This window comes from Giraffa tippelskirchi, chromosome X (assembly GCF_054371585.1).
Source record: "Giraffa tippelskirchi isolate mGirTip1 chromosome X, T2T-mGirTip1v1.2.pri, whole genome shotgun sequence".
In the NCBI taxonomy this organism is placed as follows: domain Eukaryota; kingdom Metazoa; phylum Chordata; class Mammalia; order Artiodactyla; family Giraffidae; genus Giraffa; species Giraffa tippelskirchi.
In genome coordinates, this window is record NC_137289.1 from 114,600,574 (window position 1) to 114,620,075 (window position 19,502).

Consider the following 19,502-nt stretch of genomic DNA (forward strand, 5'->3'; position numbering starts at 1 on the left):
GCCACTTTCCATTCCCTGTATGCCACGTTCTCCTCTTACCTGTTCACACCCAGCCAGTTACACTGAAGTGTGGCACACCTCCTCCTTCCCAACACCCCGTCTGAGCACTCCAAGGTGACGGTGCCGGGAGCATTGCTCTTTGCTTAATGGGATCAACTGGGCACTCACCCCGTGGCACTGGCCATGATTTCCTCCACCCTGATCACATCACCAGCCCAGGAACCACTACACGCTGCTCTGCACACACTGGTTTTGTCTCACTTACAGCCCGTGCAGTGGAACCAGTGTGCTAGGTTTGCGGGGCTCCTCCTCCTGACCCCGTTCACATAGCCCTGCCCCATTTCATCAGTGAACTCGTGGTTTGCTCAGTTCACAGAGCCTGTCAACTTCCACCTCGGTACTAAGGGTGTGAAGATTCTCCTGTTTGGTCTGTTCATATCCTCACAGAGGAAGCGAGGACCTCCTCTGCTTCTCTCTGCCCTTCTCACCTGCCTCGTGTGTCCCATCCGTGCAACGACAGACCAGAGACCATCCTCTTTTCCCGTTCACTTTTGTAGTTCAGTTGTCCCACTGTACTGAGTGTGTGGGGCTCTTTCTATTTGCCATGTTCACATTCCTGCCCAGATACTTCATGGTACTCGCGGGTGGTTCCCGATCTTCTTTGTCCTGTTCACTTCCTCTGTCCACTGATGCTATTACAGTTATGGTATATAGGGCTACTGTTCTTTACACAGAAAACTCTGGTGAGTTACACCAGCACATGGATGGGGCAGAGCTCTTTCTTTGCTCCATGAGAATACTCTGCTCAGTGACATCACTGTACTGATGCAGCCGGAATGCATCACATCCTCAGGTCACATCCCCGGTCCAGCTAACCCTCCACAGTGGGTAGGGGTTGCTCTACTGCCTCATTAATATACTTGGCCAAGTCACACCACTGGTTATTGGGCGGGGCTCATCCTCTATGCCCAGCTCACACTCCTGTGCCCTGGGCCCTGTTCCCACTTCCCTCTTGGGAGAGATGCTGGGTCCTTCTCACATCACCTATAAACTTGCATCACCCTCTGGAGCTGTGGGCCGGATTTGCTTTGCCCCAATCCCATATCCTGTCCATTTACACCATCGCACTGATACAGTGATCCAGTTCTTCCCCATGACCCCGTTAGCACACCCTGCACAGTATTCAGTACTGATGGGAGAGGGAGCTTCATTCTCCTTGTCCCCATCACATGCTTGGTCATTTACAGCACCACACGGATGATGCTGGGCCTGTTTTCTTTGCCATGATCACATTCCCTGTTCAGACTCACCCCCATACTGCTGGTATGAGCATGCGTCTCACTTCCTGTACACCTCTTCCAACCAGGAACTGATGCTGCAGGTGTCCCCCTTGCCATGCCCATAATATTTGGGGCTTCTCATCTCTGCCCTTTTCAGAAAGCTTCTCAAGTGATATCACTGCACGGATTAATTGCGGACCCTCCTCCAACCCCCATCACCCCACTGCTCTGACAGAACAGGGTTCTTCCTCCTTGCCTGTCCACCTCCCCTGACCAGTTACTCCATTGCATTGACAGTACAGGGGTCTTACTGACTGGCCCGATCATCTCTCCTCCTGCCCAGTTGCAGTTCTCCAAATGACCAGGGAAGCACCTCTCCTCAGTTTCACTTCACCAATGCATCTGGGGTGGGGCTTCTCCTCTCTACCCCACTCACACACATGCCCGGGCTGGAGACTCACTGCATTTACGGGACAGTACTACTCTGTCCAGTTGCTCCAATGAACTGACGATGGGAGCCCCTTTTCCTTTGCCCTTTCTACATCCCTGGCCAAGTGCATCACTGCAGGGATGTGGGAGACCCATCTTCATTGCCTTGCTCATATCCCCTGTTCAATTTGTTTCTGCCTCGTTCACACTCTGCCCCATTAAAGCCCTGACGGTGCAGGGGGTCTGCCTTGTTGGCCTGGTCATGTGTTCCTTCCTAGTTCCTCCACTGGGACTGAAGGCACAGGCCTGCTCTCTCGCCATCTATATATCCTTTGTCTAGTTCTGGCATTCTACTCCTGGGAGGGGGCACCTCCTCCTGGCCTTGTTCACATTCCCTCACCCTTGCAACACACAGCTCCTTTCCTTGCTCTGTTCGCATCCTCTAATTACAAAACTGGTACACTGATTGTGCAAGCTCCATTTCTCCCAATCACATTTACCAACGTGCCCCAGGGCACTAATTGCTCGCGATGACTCCTCTTTGTCCTGTTCATACATATTGCTTTCTTTCTTACCCCACTGCACTCCTCAGGCATGTACCCTCATTCACATTCACTGCCAGGATAAACCAATGCACTGATGGATGGCCAGTCATCCTCCTGGCCGTGATCACATCATGTCGTTACTGCACCACACTGAGGGCGAAAGGTTCTTCTTTGCCCCCTTCACAACGCCCACTTCAACTGGCCTTCCTGTCTGCCCTGTGAAGGGATCACTACGTGTAGTCATGTCATTCATAATTGCAACAATGATTAAAAAAAAAAAAAGGTGCCCTGATGAACAGAACAACTGCATTGAGATGTAGGTCATCTAGAATGAGGAGTCATACATCTTAATTTGTCTGCCATTAACTCTGGTGAGACAGGGCTATTAACAGGGCAGATGGTAGGAACCACAGTGTCAGCTTTAAAAAGACCTGAAGTAATGGCGGCCTATCTCCAGCCGGACCTTGTTGTAGCTTGTACTGAGACATACTGATAATCTTAATGAGATGGAAAGTCCAGAGGCTCCCATCAAGCAAGTCCCAAAGGAAGTACTGCCGATTTTCCCTTGTTCTATTTTAAGAGACTTCCCATAATGGTGTCCATACCTATGACTAGACGGACCAGAGACAGAGGTGGTGACTAGCACTGGAAATGTAGTTAATATGATAGACCTGATCATAACATCAAGTGGGACCTATATGCCCCGCATGGGGCAACTTGATATGCCCTCGATTTTAACTGAGTCACCGTAGTTTTTGAAACGGGAGGACTAACTGTGCCCCAGTATTGAAAAGGGCCAGGAAAGTTGGTTATTTTGCAGGATCCAGTGGTCCCTCAGAGCAGTTTATGTGTGACAACCCCTAGGCAGTGGGACAAGCTCCAGAGAGTTGCCATCATTCTACGGGAGGTACTTAGGTGACTGCTACTGCAGAAGGTGAGGTGAAAGCAGGGCGTGGGGCATTAGGGTCCCCAGAACTAGGAACTGATGGTGTCTCCCTCTGGGCCTCCCCTATCCATCCAACAAAGGGAACTCACTCCTGTGTGAGTTCCCAAGATATCTAACAGGGTTTTTTAATTGTTGAATTTTATAGATGGATTGGCCCAAATTTTTTTCATGAGGGATGCCTATGTCCACAAGTTGCCAATAGATAGGATTGTCTGGGGATGATACTTGAGAGCCTTGAGGTTTCTCTGCAGAAGCTGACTGTGAATTAGGACAAGGTCCTAAATTAAGAAATGCCTCCTTGAGAATTCCCTGGTGGTCCAGTGGTTAAGACGCAGTGCTTTCACTGCCATGGGCCTGGGTTCAATCTCTGGTCATGGAACGAAGATCCCACAAGCTGTGCAGCACAGCGCAAAAAGGAAAAAAAAATAGAAAGAAAGAAAATGCCTCCTTTCCTAGGAAAGGAAACCCTCCTACACTGTTGGTGGGCATGTAAATTGGTGCAGCCACTATAGAAAACAGAATGGAGGTTCCCCAAGAAACTAAAAATAGAGTTACCATATGATCCAGCGATCCCACTCCTGGGCATATATAACAGAAAAAAATTACAATTCAAAAAGATACATTCACCCCAAGGTTCATAGCAGCACTATTCACAATAGCCAAGACATGGAAACAATCTAAATGTCCCTCAACAGATGAATGGATAACTAAGATACGATACATACATATGATGGAATATTACTCAGCCATAAAAAGAATGAAATAATACCAATGGGAATAACATGGACGGACTTTTGAGATGATCAGACTAAGTGAAATAATTCAGAAAGAGAAAGACAAATACCGTATGATTCCACTTATATCTGAAATGTGAAATATAATACAAGTGAACCTATCTGAAAAAGCGACTCACGGAGAACAGACTTGTGGTTGCCAAGGAGGAAAGAGGTGTGGGAGAAGGATGGAGTGGGACTTTGGGATAAGCATATGTGAACTATTATATACAGGATGGATAAACAACAATATCCTACTGTATAGCACAGGAAACTATATTCAATATCATGTGATAAACCATAATGGAGAAGAATATGAGAATGAATATATGTATGTGTATAACTGAATCACTCTGCTGCACAGCAGAAATTAACACAACAGTGGAAATCAACTGTACTTCAATCAAGTAATTTTTCTTAAAAAAGAAAAGAAATGCTTCCTATCTGGAGTTTCAGTTTTTGAACTGGCCGTCCAGCTATGAGATCTTGGTGAACTACCATTACTCACTGATACCCAAAGTGAGATTCAGATGGGGGTCCCTGAGGGAGATGCTCAGGAAGCAGAGGAGGTTGCCCAGAGGAAAAAATGGCATAGCAGTTCAAGCCGGTCATGGCTCTGATCAACTACAACTTGCTGCTTGGTGGGTGAGTTGCTCTCAAGTCAGCTGGGACAGCTATTCCCTCCTGGGCTTCCTGAACTGTGTGGGCTGAGCCATGAGAGAAAGAAAGGCAGCTTTCCGGGGGGGGGGTCCCCCTTGGAAAAGTTCCTTGGATTGTGGGTCAAGGAGGGCAGACTCTGGGTTTGAAATGGCTTTATGATCTGCAGGGTCAGAGTTTTCGACAAAATAATAAAGCTATCCATCTATGCCACTTTTGTGTAATAATGCTTTGCCTTCTTCTGCTGTTTGCCATTTGTCAATGGTCATCAGGGATTGTGGCTATGCTAGGGTGAGCCCATTCCCAGGCCATAAAAGTCCACTGTAGTAATAAAAGGGGTTCATTTCACAGTCATTTTCTAGGAGCTCTTCTGATCTGGCTGACCAGTGGCACTTTTATCTATTTGACAGGTGTGCTGAGTACAGATGCAAATCTAGCTAGAGAGGACAGGGAGGAGTCCAACTTGATGTCAAAACTTATCTCAGAAAACCCTGAGGACCCCTAGTTATTCCCACTGACCACTTCATTTCTTAGACCATGAGCCAGAGTGTGGGGCCTGTAGTAAAGACTCTTACTAAGCCAGGATGTGCCCTTTTCCGGAAGGCTCTGTACAAACTCCTTTAACATGGTTTGTATTTCTAGCTCCTCTGTTCATGGAATTCTCCAGGCGAGAATACTGGTGTGGGTTGCCATTTCCTTCTACAGGGGATCTTTCTGAGCCAGAGATCGAACCCGGGTCTCCTGCATTGCAGGCAGAATCTTTACCATCTGAACCACCAGAGAAGCCCAATTCTATCCTTAAGAAACTTCAACTCTCTATTTAAATTTCTTGTTCACTCCTGACAGTTTCTACAAGTTGGGTGTTTACCAGAAATACCTGCAGCAGTGGCTTGGTTCGACCTCCCTTTCTAAGGCATGCCAGTTGACCTCCATGGGATTGGAGTCCCCCTGCAAGAGGGCAATTCTGGCACTGCCTCATTGATTCCTATGCTGTGTTCCTCAAGTCAGGCTCTCAGAGTGCTGAGCCACCGCAGCACTGAGAGGACTCCAGAGTGTTCTTGTGGTACTTCACAAATATTAGTTAAACTGAGAACATTAGCAAGAGCTCTCGGAGGTACCAGGATCAAATGCTCCTTAGTCTTTCTTCCATTTTGTTCATTGAACACTGTACTAAAGGCCTCTAAGTATACAAACTTTTAAGGCCCTCAAGATCGTGGAACAAAGTATAAGACAAATGAACTTATCTATGAAACAAAAACGGACTCCCAGACATAGAACAGACTGGTGGACTGGGGCATGGGGAATGGATGGATTAGGAGGGTGTGATTAGCAGATGCAAACTTGTTGTTGTAGTTCAGCCGCTCAGTCGTGTCCAACTCTTTGCAACACCATGAATTGCAGCACACCAGGCCTCCCTGTCCATCACCAACTCCCAGAGTCTACCCAAATCCGTGTCTATCAAGTCAGTGATGCCATCCAACCATCTCATCCTCTGTCGTCCCCTTCTCCTCCTGCCCCCAATCCTTCCCAGCATCATGGGGAATGGATGGATTAGGAGGGTAGGATTAGCAGATGCAAACTACTACTTATAGAATGGATAGCAATAAGGTCCTGTTGTTCAGCACAGGGAAATATATTCACTATCCTATGATAAAATATAATGGAAAAGAATATATAAAAAAAAGAATGTTTCTCTGGGTCTAACTGAATCACTCTGTTGTACAGCTGAAATTAACACAACATTGTAAAACTACTCTCATTTCAGTTCAGTCGTGTCTGACTCTGCGACCCCATGAATCTCAGCACACCAGGCCTCCCTATCCATCGCCAACTCCCAGAGTCATAGCATAGGTTGGTCATAGCTTTTCTTCCAAGGAACAAGCGTCTTTTAATTTCATGGCTGCAGTCACCATCTGCAGTGATTTTGGAGCTGAAAAAAATAAAGTCTGTCACCATTTCCACTGTTTCCCCATCTATTTGCCATGAAGTGATGGGACCGGATGCCATGATCTTAGTTTCCTGAATGTTGAGCTTTAAGCCAATTGTTCACTCTCCTCTTCCACTTTCATCAGGAGGCTCTTTAGTTCTTCTTTGCCTTCTACTTCAATAAAAAATAAACTAAGAAAAGAGAGTTAAGGAGCCAACTGAAGACCACTCTACCCAGACCACAGCATCCTGAGCTAGAGACCTGCTCGGGGAGGACTCAGCTTTCTGAGCTCTGCTACAACACAGACTGGAGAACCATGGAGATACCAGACCAACACAACGCAACACAAAGCCATTGAAGCACAAGCTGCCCAACAGCCAGCATTGCCTTCCCACACAGTATCTGCTGTCTAATGAATTCAGTTAGTGAACCCAGACACCACGTTACCCCTGTCACCAAATCAACCTGCTAGCTGTACCATCTGTTTTAAAATACACTCAAGGTTTCTTTCGATCACATTTTGATAAAGGAACGGACATAGAGACAACTGCCTTTTGAAAGAGACTTGTACTCAGAGTTCCCCAGTGAACAGGAGGCCCGATGCCACACAGGGCCACACACACAATGTCATGTTCAGGGAGAAGTTGAGAAAGAGTGAGAGAGGACTTGGGATGTTATCACTTCAAAAGTGAGAAGTAACTAGAGGAGGACACTCCTACTGAGCAGGAAGTGAAACAGGCTGCAGCTTGTGACTGAAGATTTGTAATAAGATTCCTTCATGCTCACAAAAACCCTGGGGTGGTGAGATGTAAACAACCTTGGGCCACTGGCACAGCCCAAGGACTCCAAGATGTTGGAAAACATAAAAAATAGTTATTAAGTTATTACAGTCTGCTACTCAGGAACCTCCTTCTGAGTACATCCCTGAGCTGCAGGCCCCTACAGACCACACATTCCCTATCAGAGCCCCTAGCTTCTCTGTACCCTCCCCTATTACACGTCTCTTGCTGACTCTTCCCCCAGGCTGTCTCAATCCTTGACTTACACAATCTTACAGGATCCTTGCCTAGGAGGGCTATTTCACCCATGCACCCTCCTGTCCACCCCTCCCATTGACTAAGTGCTATGCCTTTCCACACACTTCCTTCTGCATCTTCCCCTTGGGTTGATGTTCCAGCCACTGTATACATCCTACTGAGTCTTCCTCCTCTGAATAGTCCTTCCTCCCTGGCATTTCCTGGCAGACCTTACTGAAGGGTATCTACACCCTCCACTCAAGAACCTCGTGCAAGGTCTTCCGTGGTGGTCCAGTGGTTAAGAATCCGCCAGACAATACAGAAGACACAGATTCAATCCTTGGTTCGGGAAGATTCCACGTGCCACAAGGCAACTAAGCCTGTGCGCCACAACTACTGAAGCCCAAGGTTAACTACATCTACCACTACTACACTTTGTGTTGACTACATCATCATGCTGCTTTCCCTTGATGTCTACACAGTTTAGAAGTCTTCTGGAAGTTAGGTGCTCCCTCCACTCATGCACAGTCTTCCAGGTCTTACCACTGAATGGATATTCCTTCACTCGTGCAACTCCTGCCAAACGTTCCTCTTGATAGGTTTCTTCGTCTTCCCATTCACTTTCTAATCCATCAGCCTCCAGAATGGCTGTACCTTCTATGCATCTGCCATCCTCAGACGGCTCCCCTAGAGAGGTTGCACCCTCCACTCAGGAACTTCCTGGTGAGGGCCTTACCTAGGCTGCCTGCCTCGAGCACCTGTGCACCTCCTGCTAGTCTCAACTAGCTTATAGCATCTCCGCCAATGCTCCCTCTGCCAAGACCTTTATTCACATAAAAAGTCATTAGGTTTCAAATGCTAGCAGATAATTTTCTTTAAAAAACACCTCTGTAGGACTAGCAAACACATCTGTTCTCCAGATTAGATCTGTGAGCTTTCACTCTGCAATTTATGCTCTAGGAAAGAATGTATTAGAGGTTACTACATGGTCCCCCATTTAAAAATTCTAATTTGGCACCACAAAGGCCCGTTCTAGAGAGTCATAGCTACATGAATGCAGGGCCTATCTCAAGAACCAGGGAAGCCTGGAGATACTGGAAGATTAAAACATGAAGATTTGCATCTATAGTCAATTAATCTATGACAAAGGAGGCAAGAATTCACGATGGAGAAAGACAGTCTCTTTATTAAGTGGTGCTGGGAAAGTAGACATCTACATGTAAGAGAATACAATTAGAATACTCTCTAATATACAAAATTAAACTCAAAATGGATTAGAGACCTAAATGTAAGGCTGGACACTATAAAACTCTTAGAGGAAAACAGGCAGGACACTCTGACATAAGTTGAAGCAATCTTTTTCAATTTATCTCCTAGAATAAGGAAAATACAAACAACAATTAACAAATTGGATCTAATTTAACTTCAAAGCTCTGCACAGCAAAGGAAATCATAAACCAAACAAAAACACAACATAAAGAATAAGGGGAAATATTTGCAAATGAGGCAACCAACAGGAGACTAATTTCTAAAATATACAAACAGTTCATGTAGCTCATTGTCAAAACAAACGAGCAACCAAAAAAAAATCAAAGTGGGCAGAAGATCTAACTAGATCTTTTTTCAAAGAAGACATACAGGTGACCAAAACACACATGAAAACATGCTTAACACCACTAATTGTTACAGAAATGCAAATCAAAACGACAATGAGGTATCACCTCACACCAGTCAGAAGGTCAAAATGGACATTGTCAAAGAATTTATAAGAAACAAATGCTAGGGAAGGTGTAAAGAAAAGGGAACCCTCCGACATTGTTGGTAAGAATGTAAGTTGGTACAATCATTATGGACAACAGTATCAGTTCTCAGTTCAGTCGCTCAGTCATGTCCGACTCTTGCGACCCCACGAATTGCAGCACACCAGGCCTCTCTGTCCATCACCAACTCCCGGAGTCTACACAAACCCATGTCCATCGAGTCGGTTATGCCATCCAACCATCTCATCCTCTGTCGTCCCCTTCTCCCCCCGCCCCCAATCTTACCCAGCATTAGGGTCTTTTCCAATGAGTCAACCCTTCGCATGAGGTGCCCAAAGTATTGGAGTTTCAGCTTCAACATCAGACCTTCCAATGAACACCCAGGATTGATCTCTTTTAGGATGGATTGATTGGATCTCCTTGCAGTCCAAGGGACTCTCAAGAGTCTTCTCCAACACCACAGTTCAAAAGCATCAATTCTTCGGCGCTCAGCTTTCTTCACCGTCCAACTCTCACATCCATACATGACCACTGGAAAAACCATAGCCTTGACTAGACGGACTTTTGTTGGCAAAGTAATGTCTCTGCTTTTAAATATACTATCTAGGTTGGCCATAACCTTCCTTCCAAGGAGTAAGCGTCTTTTAATTTCATGGCTGCAATCACCATCTGCAGTGATTTTGGAACCCAAAAAAATAAAGTCTGACACTGTTTCCACTGTTTCCCCATCTATTTCCCATGAAGTGATGGGACCAGATGCCATGATCTTAGTTTTCTGAACGCTGAGCTTTAAGCCACCTTTTTCACTCTCCTCTTTCACTTTCATCAAGAGGCTCTTTAGTTCTTCTTCACTTTCTGCCATGAGGGTGGTGTCATCCGCATATCTGAGGTTATTGATATTTCTCCTGGCAATCTTGATTCCAGATTGTGTTTCTTCCAGCCCAGCGTTTCTCATGATGTACTCTGCATATAAGTTAAATAAGCAGGGTGACAGTATACAGCCTTGACGTACTCCTTTTCCTATTTGGAACCAGTCTGTTGTTCCATGTCCAGTTCTAACTGTTGCTTCCTGACCTGCATCCAGGTTTCTCAAGAGACAGGTCAGATGGTCTGGTATTCCCATCTCTTTCAGAATTTTCCACAGTTTATTGTGATCCACACAGTCAAAGGCTTTGGCATAGTCAATAAAGCAGAAATAGATGTTTTTCTGGAACTCTCTTGCTTTTTCGATGATCCAGCGGATATTGGCAATTTGATCTCTGGTTCCTCTGCCTTTTCTAAAGCCAGCTTGAACATCTGGAAGTTCACGGTTCACGTATTGCTGAAGCCTGGCTTGGAGAATTTTGAGCATTACTTTACTAGCATGTGAGATGAGTGCAATTGTCCGGTAGTTTGAGCATTCTTTGGCATTGCCTTTCTTTGGGATTGGAACGAAGACTGACCTCTTCTAGTCCTGTGGCCACTGCTGAGTTTTCCAAATTTGCTGGCATATCGAGTGCAGCACTTTCACAGCATCACCTTTGAGGATTTGAAATAGCTCAACTGGAATTCCATCAACTCCACTAGCTTTGTTCGTAGTGATGCTTTCTAAGGCCCACTTGACTTCACATTCCAGGATGTCTGGCTCTAGGTGAGTGATCACACCATCGTGATTATCTGGGTCGGGAAGATCTTTTTTGTACACTTCTTCTGTGTATTCTTGCCACCTCTTCTTAATATCTTCTGCTTCTGTTAGGTCCATACCATTTCTGTCCTTTATTGAGCGTATCTTTGCATGAAATGTTCCTTTGGTATCTCTAATTTTCTTGAAGAGATCTCTAGTCTTTCCCAATCTGTTGTTTTCCTCTGTTTCTTTGCACTGATCGCTGAGGAAGGCTTTCTTATCTCTCCTTGCTATTCTCTGGAACTCTGCATTCAGATGGGAATATCTTTCCTTTTCTCCTTTGCTTTTCGCTTCTCTTCTCTTCCAAGCTATCTGTAAGGCCTCCTCAGACAGCCATTTTGCTTTTTTTCATTTCTTTTCCATGGGGATTTTCTTGATCCCTGTCTCCTGTACAATGTCACGAACCTCTGTCCATAGTTCATCAGGCACTCTGTCTATCAGGTCTAGACCCTTAAATCTGTTTGTCACTTCCACGGTATACTCATAAGGGATTTGATCTAGGTCATACCTGAATGGTCTAGTGGTTTTCCCTACTTTCTTCAATTTAAGTCTGAATTTGGCAATAAGCAGTTCATGATCTGAGCCACAGTCTGCTCCCGGTCTTGTTTTTGCTGACTGTATAGAGCTTCTCCATCTTTGGCTGCAAAGAATATAATCAATCTGATTTCGGTGTTGACCATCTGGTGATGTCCACGTGTAGAGTCTTCTCTTGTGTTGTTGGAATATGGTGTTTGCTATGACCAGTGAGTTCTCATGGCAAAACTCTATTAGCCTTTGCCCTGCTTCAGTCTGTACTCCAAGGCCAAACTTGCCTGTTACGCCAGGGGTTTCTTGACTTCCTACTTTTGCATTCCAGTCCCCTATAATGAAAAGGACATCTTTGTTGGGTGTTAGTTCTAAAAGGTCTTGTAGGTCTTCATAGAATCGTTCAACTTGAGCTTCTTCGGCATTACTGGTTGGGGCATAGACTTGGATTACCGTGATATTGAATGGTTTGCCTTGGAAATGAACAGAGATCATTCTATCATTTTTGAGACTGCATCCAAGTACTGCATTTTGGACGCTTTTGTTGACCATGATGGCTACTCCATTTCTTCTAAGGGATTCTTGCCCACAGTAGTAGATATAATGGTCATCTGAGTTAAATTCACCCATTCCAGTCCATCTTAGTTTGCTGATTCCTAGAATGTCGACGTTCACTCTTGCCATCTCCTGTTTGACCACTTCCAATTTGCCTTGATTCATGGACCTAACATTCCAGGTTCCTATGCAATATTGCTCTTTACAGCATCGGACTTTGCGTCTGTCACCAGTCACATCCACAGTTGGGTATCGTTTTTGCTTTGGCTCCATCCCATCATTCTTTCTGGAGTTATTTCTCCACTGATCTCCATTAGTATATTGGGCACCTACTGACCTGGGGAGTTCATCTTTCAGTGTCCTATATTTTTGCCTTTTCATACTGTTCATGGGGTTCTCAAGGCAAGAATACTGAAGTGGTTTGCCATGCCCTTCTCCAGTGGACCACAATCTGTCAGACCTCTCCACCATGACCCATCCGTCTTGGGTGGCCCCACACGGCATGGCTTAGTTTCATTGAGATAGATAAGGCTGTGGTCCGTGTGATCAGATTAGCTAGTTTTCCCTGTCGGCCACCACCCACCGGCCCCCGGGCCCCAGCCCAGCCTAGCTCCTGTCGGCCACCACCCCCGGCCCCGGCCCGGCCTAGGCTCTGCCATAGAGATTCTTTAAAACTAAAAACAGAACTGTCATATGATCCAGCAATCCTACTTTTGGGCATATAATTGGAGAAAACCGTAATTCAATTGTAAAGTAATTAGCCTCCAATTAAAATAAAAAAATAAATAGATTTTTAAAAAGAAGCTAAATAAATAAATTAATAGAAAGAATCTGGGGCTACAAAAAAAAGAAAGATACTTGCACGTCAATGTTCATCACTGCATTATTTACAACAGCCAGGTCTTGGAAGCAACCTAAATGTCCACTGAGAGTAATAGATAAAGACATGGTACGTATATACAATGGAATATTGCTCACCTATTAAAAATAAGTGAGTGAGAAGGGCTTGGTTAAGGCCAGGAGGGCTTCATGGCTCTTGTAATGATCCACAAATCTGTGTGGTGAACATCTTGACAGTGAGGCATCTGTAAATATTTGGTTGAATGAGCACCAGTTGTCAAGAAATGTTTCTCAGATTTAACAAGTGCCTACTTTACCAAGCTCTACGCACACCAGACACAGTTACTCTCAGATACTTCTGAGAAGCCGGCAAAGGCTAAGGAAGTGCCAAACTTCCATCATTGGAGGAAGGAGGGAAATAGAGGGTGTCACTAGACAGAGGGGAGCAGAGAGGGAACCAGGTGAGAAATGTCTGGTTCCTGGATGTAGCCCTGGCTTCCTCCTCTGCACAGCACTCTACCCCACAAGGAACAGCAGGCCAGGCCAGGGTTCTCACAGCCAGAGGCCCAAGCATCCAGCAATCACATGAGAACCAGGCCTGGCTGCCCCTTCAGGGGCCTGTCTAAGCAGATGGGGAGGGAGACACAGGCAGCCATCTGTTAAGGGCGTGCTCTGTGCCAGGCTTTGTGTTAAGTCACAGTTTACAGGCACATAGTGACTTCACCTCTGGGAAAACCCCAAGATGGAGTAACTCTGATTATCCCTGTTTTACAGGTGAGGAAGCTGCTCCTCACAGGAGACAAACGGATGTCCAAGATCACACAGCCAGAAAGTGGTGAACTGCGATGGCAAACCCAGGTCCACTGACCCCACTGTTGAAGCCAGCTGGGCAGCCTCTGACCAGTCCTGTATGACAGGCCAGGAGGCAGCAGAGGGGGACCCCTTGGCATCTGATGAACGTCCACAGAGAGTGTCACAGCACTGGCTAATGAGCCCTGTCTCAAGTCTCTTTGTTGGAATGAGACAGGGTAACATAAATAATACATGAACTCAACATGGCCATAATTCCTTTCATGTGTATTTCTTTACGGTTTCCCCATCACTCCTCAATCTTCATGTAAAGGTCCTGCCCCATTAAGTTCACGCCAACTTCTATGCCACCCTTTCCACTCACTCCACTGTCATCACCTTTGATTTTAGACGATCCCCACCAAGAATGAAGTTCACGTCAACTGCTCTGTCACCCTCTCCACCCATCCCCCGTGTCATCATTTATCATTTTCAGATGTTTCCCATCAGGAATAAAGCCTTAGGCTCCTCCCTCACAGTTTTCAGCCCCTCCCCCATTACCACCATCCTTCTGGGAATTCAACAGGCCCTCTCCGCGCCAAACTCCCAACCTCCCTGGTCTGGACTCCTTCAGAGCCAGTGAGGAAGTCCTGCCCCGCAACCTCAGCTAGGAACTCCCCCCAGGACCACACACCATACTGTCACCATCGGAAACCACTCCCTGATTTCAGGATTCCAGCATCCCTCCCTGACCACACACTCCACCCCTCCATCCCTCATGAGAGGACCCCTCCCACCCCCCCACCCCATGTCTCCCAGACGCCTCAACAAAAATGACAGAAAGCGAGCAGTTACAAGCACAGTCATGAACGCTTTAATAGCAGTGCTGATGGCAAAAGGCCAGGCCTCCCTCATCGGTGGGCAGTTTGGGGTGAGATGAAGCTGCTGATGAGGTATGGCTGGACTCGGGGGCCTGGGCATCCCTACTTCTCGGGAAGTCGCAGTCCAGTTGCGGGATGAGAGAAAGTGCTGGCTGCGAAGAGGCGGCGGAGATTCGCATTGTTGGTCAGCGCCCTCTGCACATGCTCCGGGCTGATGCGCACCCTGTGGTTGGTGCCGGCCTCCTTCCCCGCCAGGTCCAGGATTTTGGCCGTCAGGTACTCAAGGACTGCAGTCAGGAACACGGGTGTGGATGAGCTCAGGCGGTTGGCAAACTGACCCTTTCGCAGGAGGCGGTCCACGCGGCTCACAGGGAACTGCAGCTCGGCTCTGTTGGAGCGGGAGAGAGAATGCCTCTTACTAGCATGGCTCTTCCCAAGGCATCTTCTCCGAGACATGGTGTTGGCTGGATGCTGCCTCAGTCAGCCAAAACTGATGATCCCGCTGGCTGGGGCCTCCTGAGATGCCAGTGTCTTTCTGCTGGCTGTGTCCCCTTGCTCAGGTCTCTTATTGCTCAGGGAGCTGCCTTTGTGACAGCTCAGGCTTTGTGATGTCATCGGTGGCCACTGGGCCCTGATCAGGACTGGCCTAGAAATGGCTGATAGGAAATCTAGTCTCTCTGTTGAAAAGACCTTCTCTTGAAGGGAAGTTTTAACTTTCTATCAGACTACAACATTCTAGCTAAAAATGTGTTTCAATGGAAAACTAATCTCTATCTATAGGACACAACTCTGGGTTATTTCATTCCAGTCTTACATCATCTCTGAGCCCTTTTACATCCTTTTGGAAGCCTATAGGTCACTGATACAACCTCTGCTGAAGGCTCAATTTCCTTTTCATACAGCAATCAAACAATCTGGCCTATATTAACATATTTATCCTACTATTTCTGATCAATATTACTTTTCCATTCTTTGGTTTCTCTTGTGAACTAGTTATAATATCTGTCCATTTCCTGATGTGATAAATGTTTTAATACATGTTCCTACCTGGATAAGTGTCAGGATTTTATACTTATTTGATAATTATCTTTGTTTTGGAAGACACACCCATATGTCCCATTGTTCCACCTATCACAGCCAGGTGACTTAAATGACAGAGACAAAAACTACATGAAAATTTAAAGCCCAGACATGTCTTTTCCTGGCTCTCCAATGTGAATTCAATGTATCAGTAACACATCATTGACTCTTTTTGTAATTTTTGTTTTCCTCTCTACTGCTTTAGTGTATCTATTGTGTTTTTGGCTCCTTTACAGCTAATAACCTATTTCCTGCTATTGATAGTCATGGTTGGTAATCTGGTTTTTAGTTTTCCTTTATTTTTTTTGTTAAGGTGAAGTCCACGTAACATAAAATTCACCATTTCAGCGATTTTAAGAGTAGTAATTCAGTGTTTTTGTTACAAATACGTTCATGATGTTGTGAAAATATCTGTTCAAATCCAGGATAGTTTCTTTAACCCCCAAAGAAATTCCACACACATTAAGCAGTAAGGCCTTATTCCTCTCCCCCCACAGGAACCTGGCAAACACTCCACTTCCTGTCTCTATGGGTTGACCTATTCTAGACATTTTATATAAACGGACTCATGTAATATGGGGCAGCTTGTATCTTGTTCCTTTACGTAGCATGTTTTCAAGGTTCATCCATGTTATACTGGATATCACTACTTCATAAATTTTTATAGCTGAAAAAGTCCATTATATATATACACGTGTGTACATATGTGTGTATATGTATAAGAGTGTGTGTGTGTGTATTTATATATGCATGGGCTTCCCTGATAGCTCAGCTGATACAGAATCCGCAATGGGTTCAATCCCTGGGTTGGGAAGATCCCCTGGAGGAGGGCATGGCAACCCACTTCAGTATTCTTGCCTACAGAATCCCCATGGTCAGAGGAACCTGGCGGGCTACAGTCCATGAGGCTGAAAAGAGTTAGACATGATTGAGTGACTATGCACAGCATATATATATATATATATATATATATATATATATATATATATATATATATATATATATATATATATATATATCTCATATTTTTGGTTTCTCCATTCACCAACTGATAGACATTTGAGTTATTTTTGGCAATTACAAATAATGCCACTATCAGCATTTATGTAAAAGCTTTTCTGTTAACACATGGCTTCAATTTTTTTTAATGCAGATTTTTAAGGTTTGTTTTTTTCTTTAGTATTTTAAAATCTTTATTGAATTTGTTACACTACTACTTCTGTTTTTGATTTGTTTTGTCTTTTTGCACCACAAAGCACATGGCATCTTGGCTTCCTGACCAGGGATCAAACCCACAGCCCCTGCATTGGAAGGCGAAGTCTTAACCACTGGACTTCCAGAGAACTCCCTGGCTCCAATCTTCTTATGTATATACCTAAAAGTACAACTGTTTGGTTATGTGCTGAGACATTTTACTTATGACATGACCATTTGAAGCTCCCTCAAGATTGATGGTTTGTAGAGATCTAGTTCCCATTGGGTGAGAAACAACATAGAATCTGGTTCATCCATCTTTTTTGTCTATTTTGGAGCTCAAATTAATGAAGAAGTTCATGTCCTCTGGGAGGTTGATTGTTTCTATGTTTATACTTGACCTATGGCTGAAATTGTAGAATTGAAGCTGTAAGTTCTATTTCTCTGTGCCTGTATATCTGTGCCTGTACTTCAGAAATGCTTTCACAAACTCTGACTGTGTACATAAAGCTTTCCTACCTCTACATGGGATTAACATAGATTATAAATTATCTGAAATTAATGGGGCTCAGTTCTCATTGACATATCTAGATAAACACATGCTTACATAGATTGAGTATTCCTAAAATTTCCTAAAATAAGGAAACTGAATTACTGACCTTTTAAATACACTCCATTAAAAATATACTGGAGAAGGGATTGGCAACCCACTCCTGGAAAATCCCATGGTCAGAGAAGCCTGGCGGGCCACCATCCAGGGGGTTGCAAAGAGTCGGACACGACTGAGCGACTAACACAAACACACAAAAAATACATACATTCTTTATATATATACAGATATATATATATTTGTACTTTCATAACACACCTCAGATTCATTTTAAGAACTTAAACTCATTTAACAATTTTATAATGGTGACAAGGATTAGTTTAATATTTAGTGTTAAATGAAAAGAATTACGTCCTCTCTGATTTACCTGTGTCAAGTATAATATAAACACATTTTTTCTACTTGGGAATGTTTTTCTTAAACTTACACAGGTTAGCAGCATTATTTCTAGTTATTTAATATTCAGTTCAGTCACTCAGTCGTGTCCGACTCTTTGCGACCCCCGACCCCATGAATCGCAGCACACCAGGCCTCCCTGTCCATCACCAACTCCCGGAGTCCACCCAAACCCATGTCCATTGAGTCCGTGATGCCATCCAACCATCTCATCCTCTGTCGTCCCCTTCTCCTCCTGCCCTCAATCTTTCCCAGCATCAGGGTCTTTTCAAATGAGTCAGCTCTTCGCATCATGTGGCCAAAGTATTGGAGTTTCAGCTTCAACATCAGTCCTTCCACTGAACACCCAGGACTGATCTCCTTTAGGATGGACTGGTTGGATCTCCTTGCAGTCCAAGGGACTCTCAAGAGTCTTCTCCAACACCACAGTTCAAAAGCATTAATTCTGCGGCGCTCAGCTTTCTTTATAGTCCAACTCTCACATTCATACATGACCACTAGAAAAACCATAGCCTTGATTAGACGGACCTCTGTTGACGACGTAATGTCTGCTTTTCAATATGCTGTCTAGGTTGGTCATAACGTTCCTTCCAACGAGTAAGCGTCTTTTAATTTCATGGCTGCAGTCACCATCTGCAGTGATTTTAGAGCCCCCCAAAATAAAGTCTGTCACTGTTTCCATTGTTTCCCCATCTACTTGCATGAAGTGATGGGACCAGGTTCCATGATCTAAGTTTGCTCAATGTTGAGCTTCAAGCCAACTTTTTCACTCTCCTCTTTCACTTTCATCAAGAGGCTCATTAGTTCTTCTTCCCTTTCTGCCATAAGGGTGGTGTCATCTGCATATCTGAGGTTATTGATATTTCTCCCGGCAATCTTGAGTCCAGATTGTGCTTCCTCCAGCCCAGCATTTCTCATGATGTACTCTGCATATAAGTTAAATAGCAGGGTGACAATATACAGCCTTGACATACTCCTTTTCCTATTTGGAACCAGTCTGTTGTTCCATGTCCAGTTCTAACTGTTGCTTCCTGACCTGCATACAGGTTTCTCAAGAGGCAGCTCAGGTTGTCTGGTATTCCCATCTCTTTCAGAATTTTCCACACTTTATTGTGATCCACACAGTCAAAGGCTTTGGCATAGTCAATAAAGCAGAAATAGATGTTTTTCTGAAACTCTTCCTTTTTTGATGATCCAGCAGATGTTGGCATTTTGATCTCTGGTTCCTCTGGCTTTTCTAAAACCAGCTTGAACATCTGGAAGTTCATGGTTCCCATATTGCTGAAGCCTGGTTTAGAGAATTTTGAGCATTACTTTACTAGCCTGTGAGATGAGTGCAATTGTCTGGTAGTTTAAGCATTCTTTGGCATTCCCTTTCTTTGGGATTGGAATGAAAACTAACCTTTTCCAGTCCTGTGGCCACTGCTGAGTTCTCCAAATTTGATGGCATATCGAGTGTAGCACTTTCACAGCATCATCATTGAGGATTTGAAATAGGTCAATGGAACTCCATCACCTCCACTAGCTTTGTTCTTAGTGATGCTTTCTAAGGCCCACTTGACTTCACATTCCAGGATGTCTGCCTCTAGGTGAGTGATCACACCATCATGATTATCTGGGTTGTGAAGATCTCTTT

At 44.8% G+C, this 19,502-nt stretch overlaps 1 protein-coding gene across 1 annotated transcript; it reads right to left on the reverse strand.

Moving 5' to 3' along the window:
• Positions 1 to 14,556: 14,556 nt before the first annotated feature.
• Positions 14,557 to 15,154, reverse strand: LOC145535934 (histone H2A-Bbd type 1-like). Its single transcript, XM_081564285.1, has one exon. The coding sequence runs from the start codon at positions 15,040 to 15,042 to the stop codon at positions 14,689 to 14,691; it is 354 nt and encodes a 117-aa protein (XP_081420411.1). The 5' UTR covers positions 15,043 to 15,154; the 3' UTR covers positions 14,557 to 14,688.
• Between the last annotated feature and the right edge of the window lie 4,348 nt (positions 15,155 to 19,502).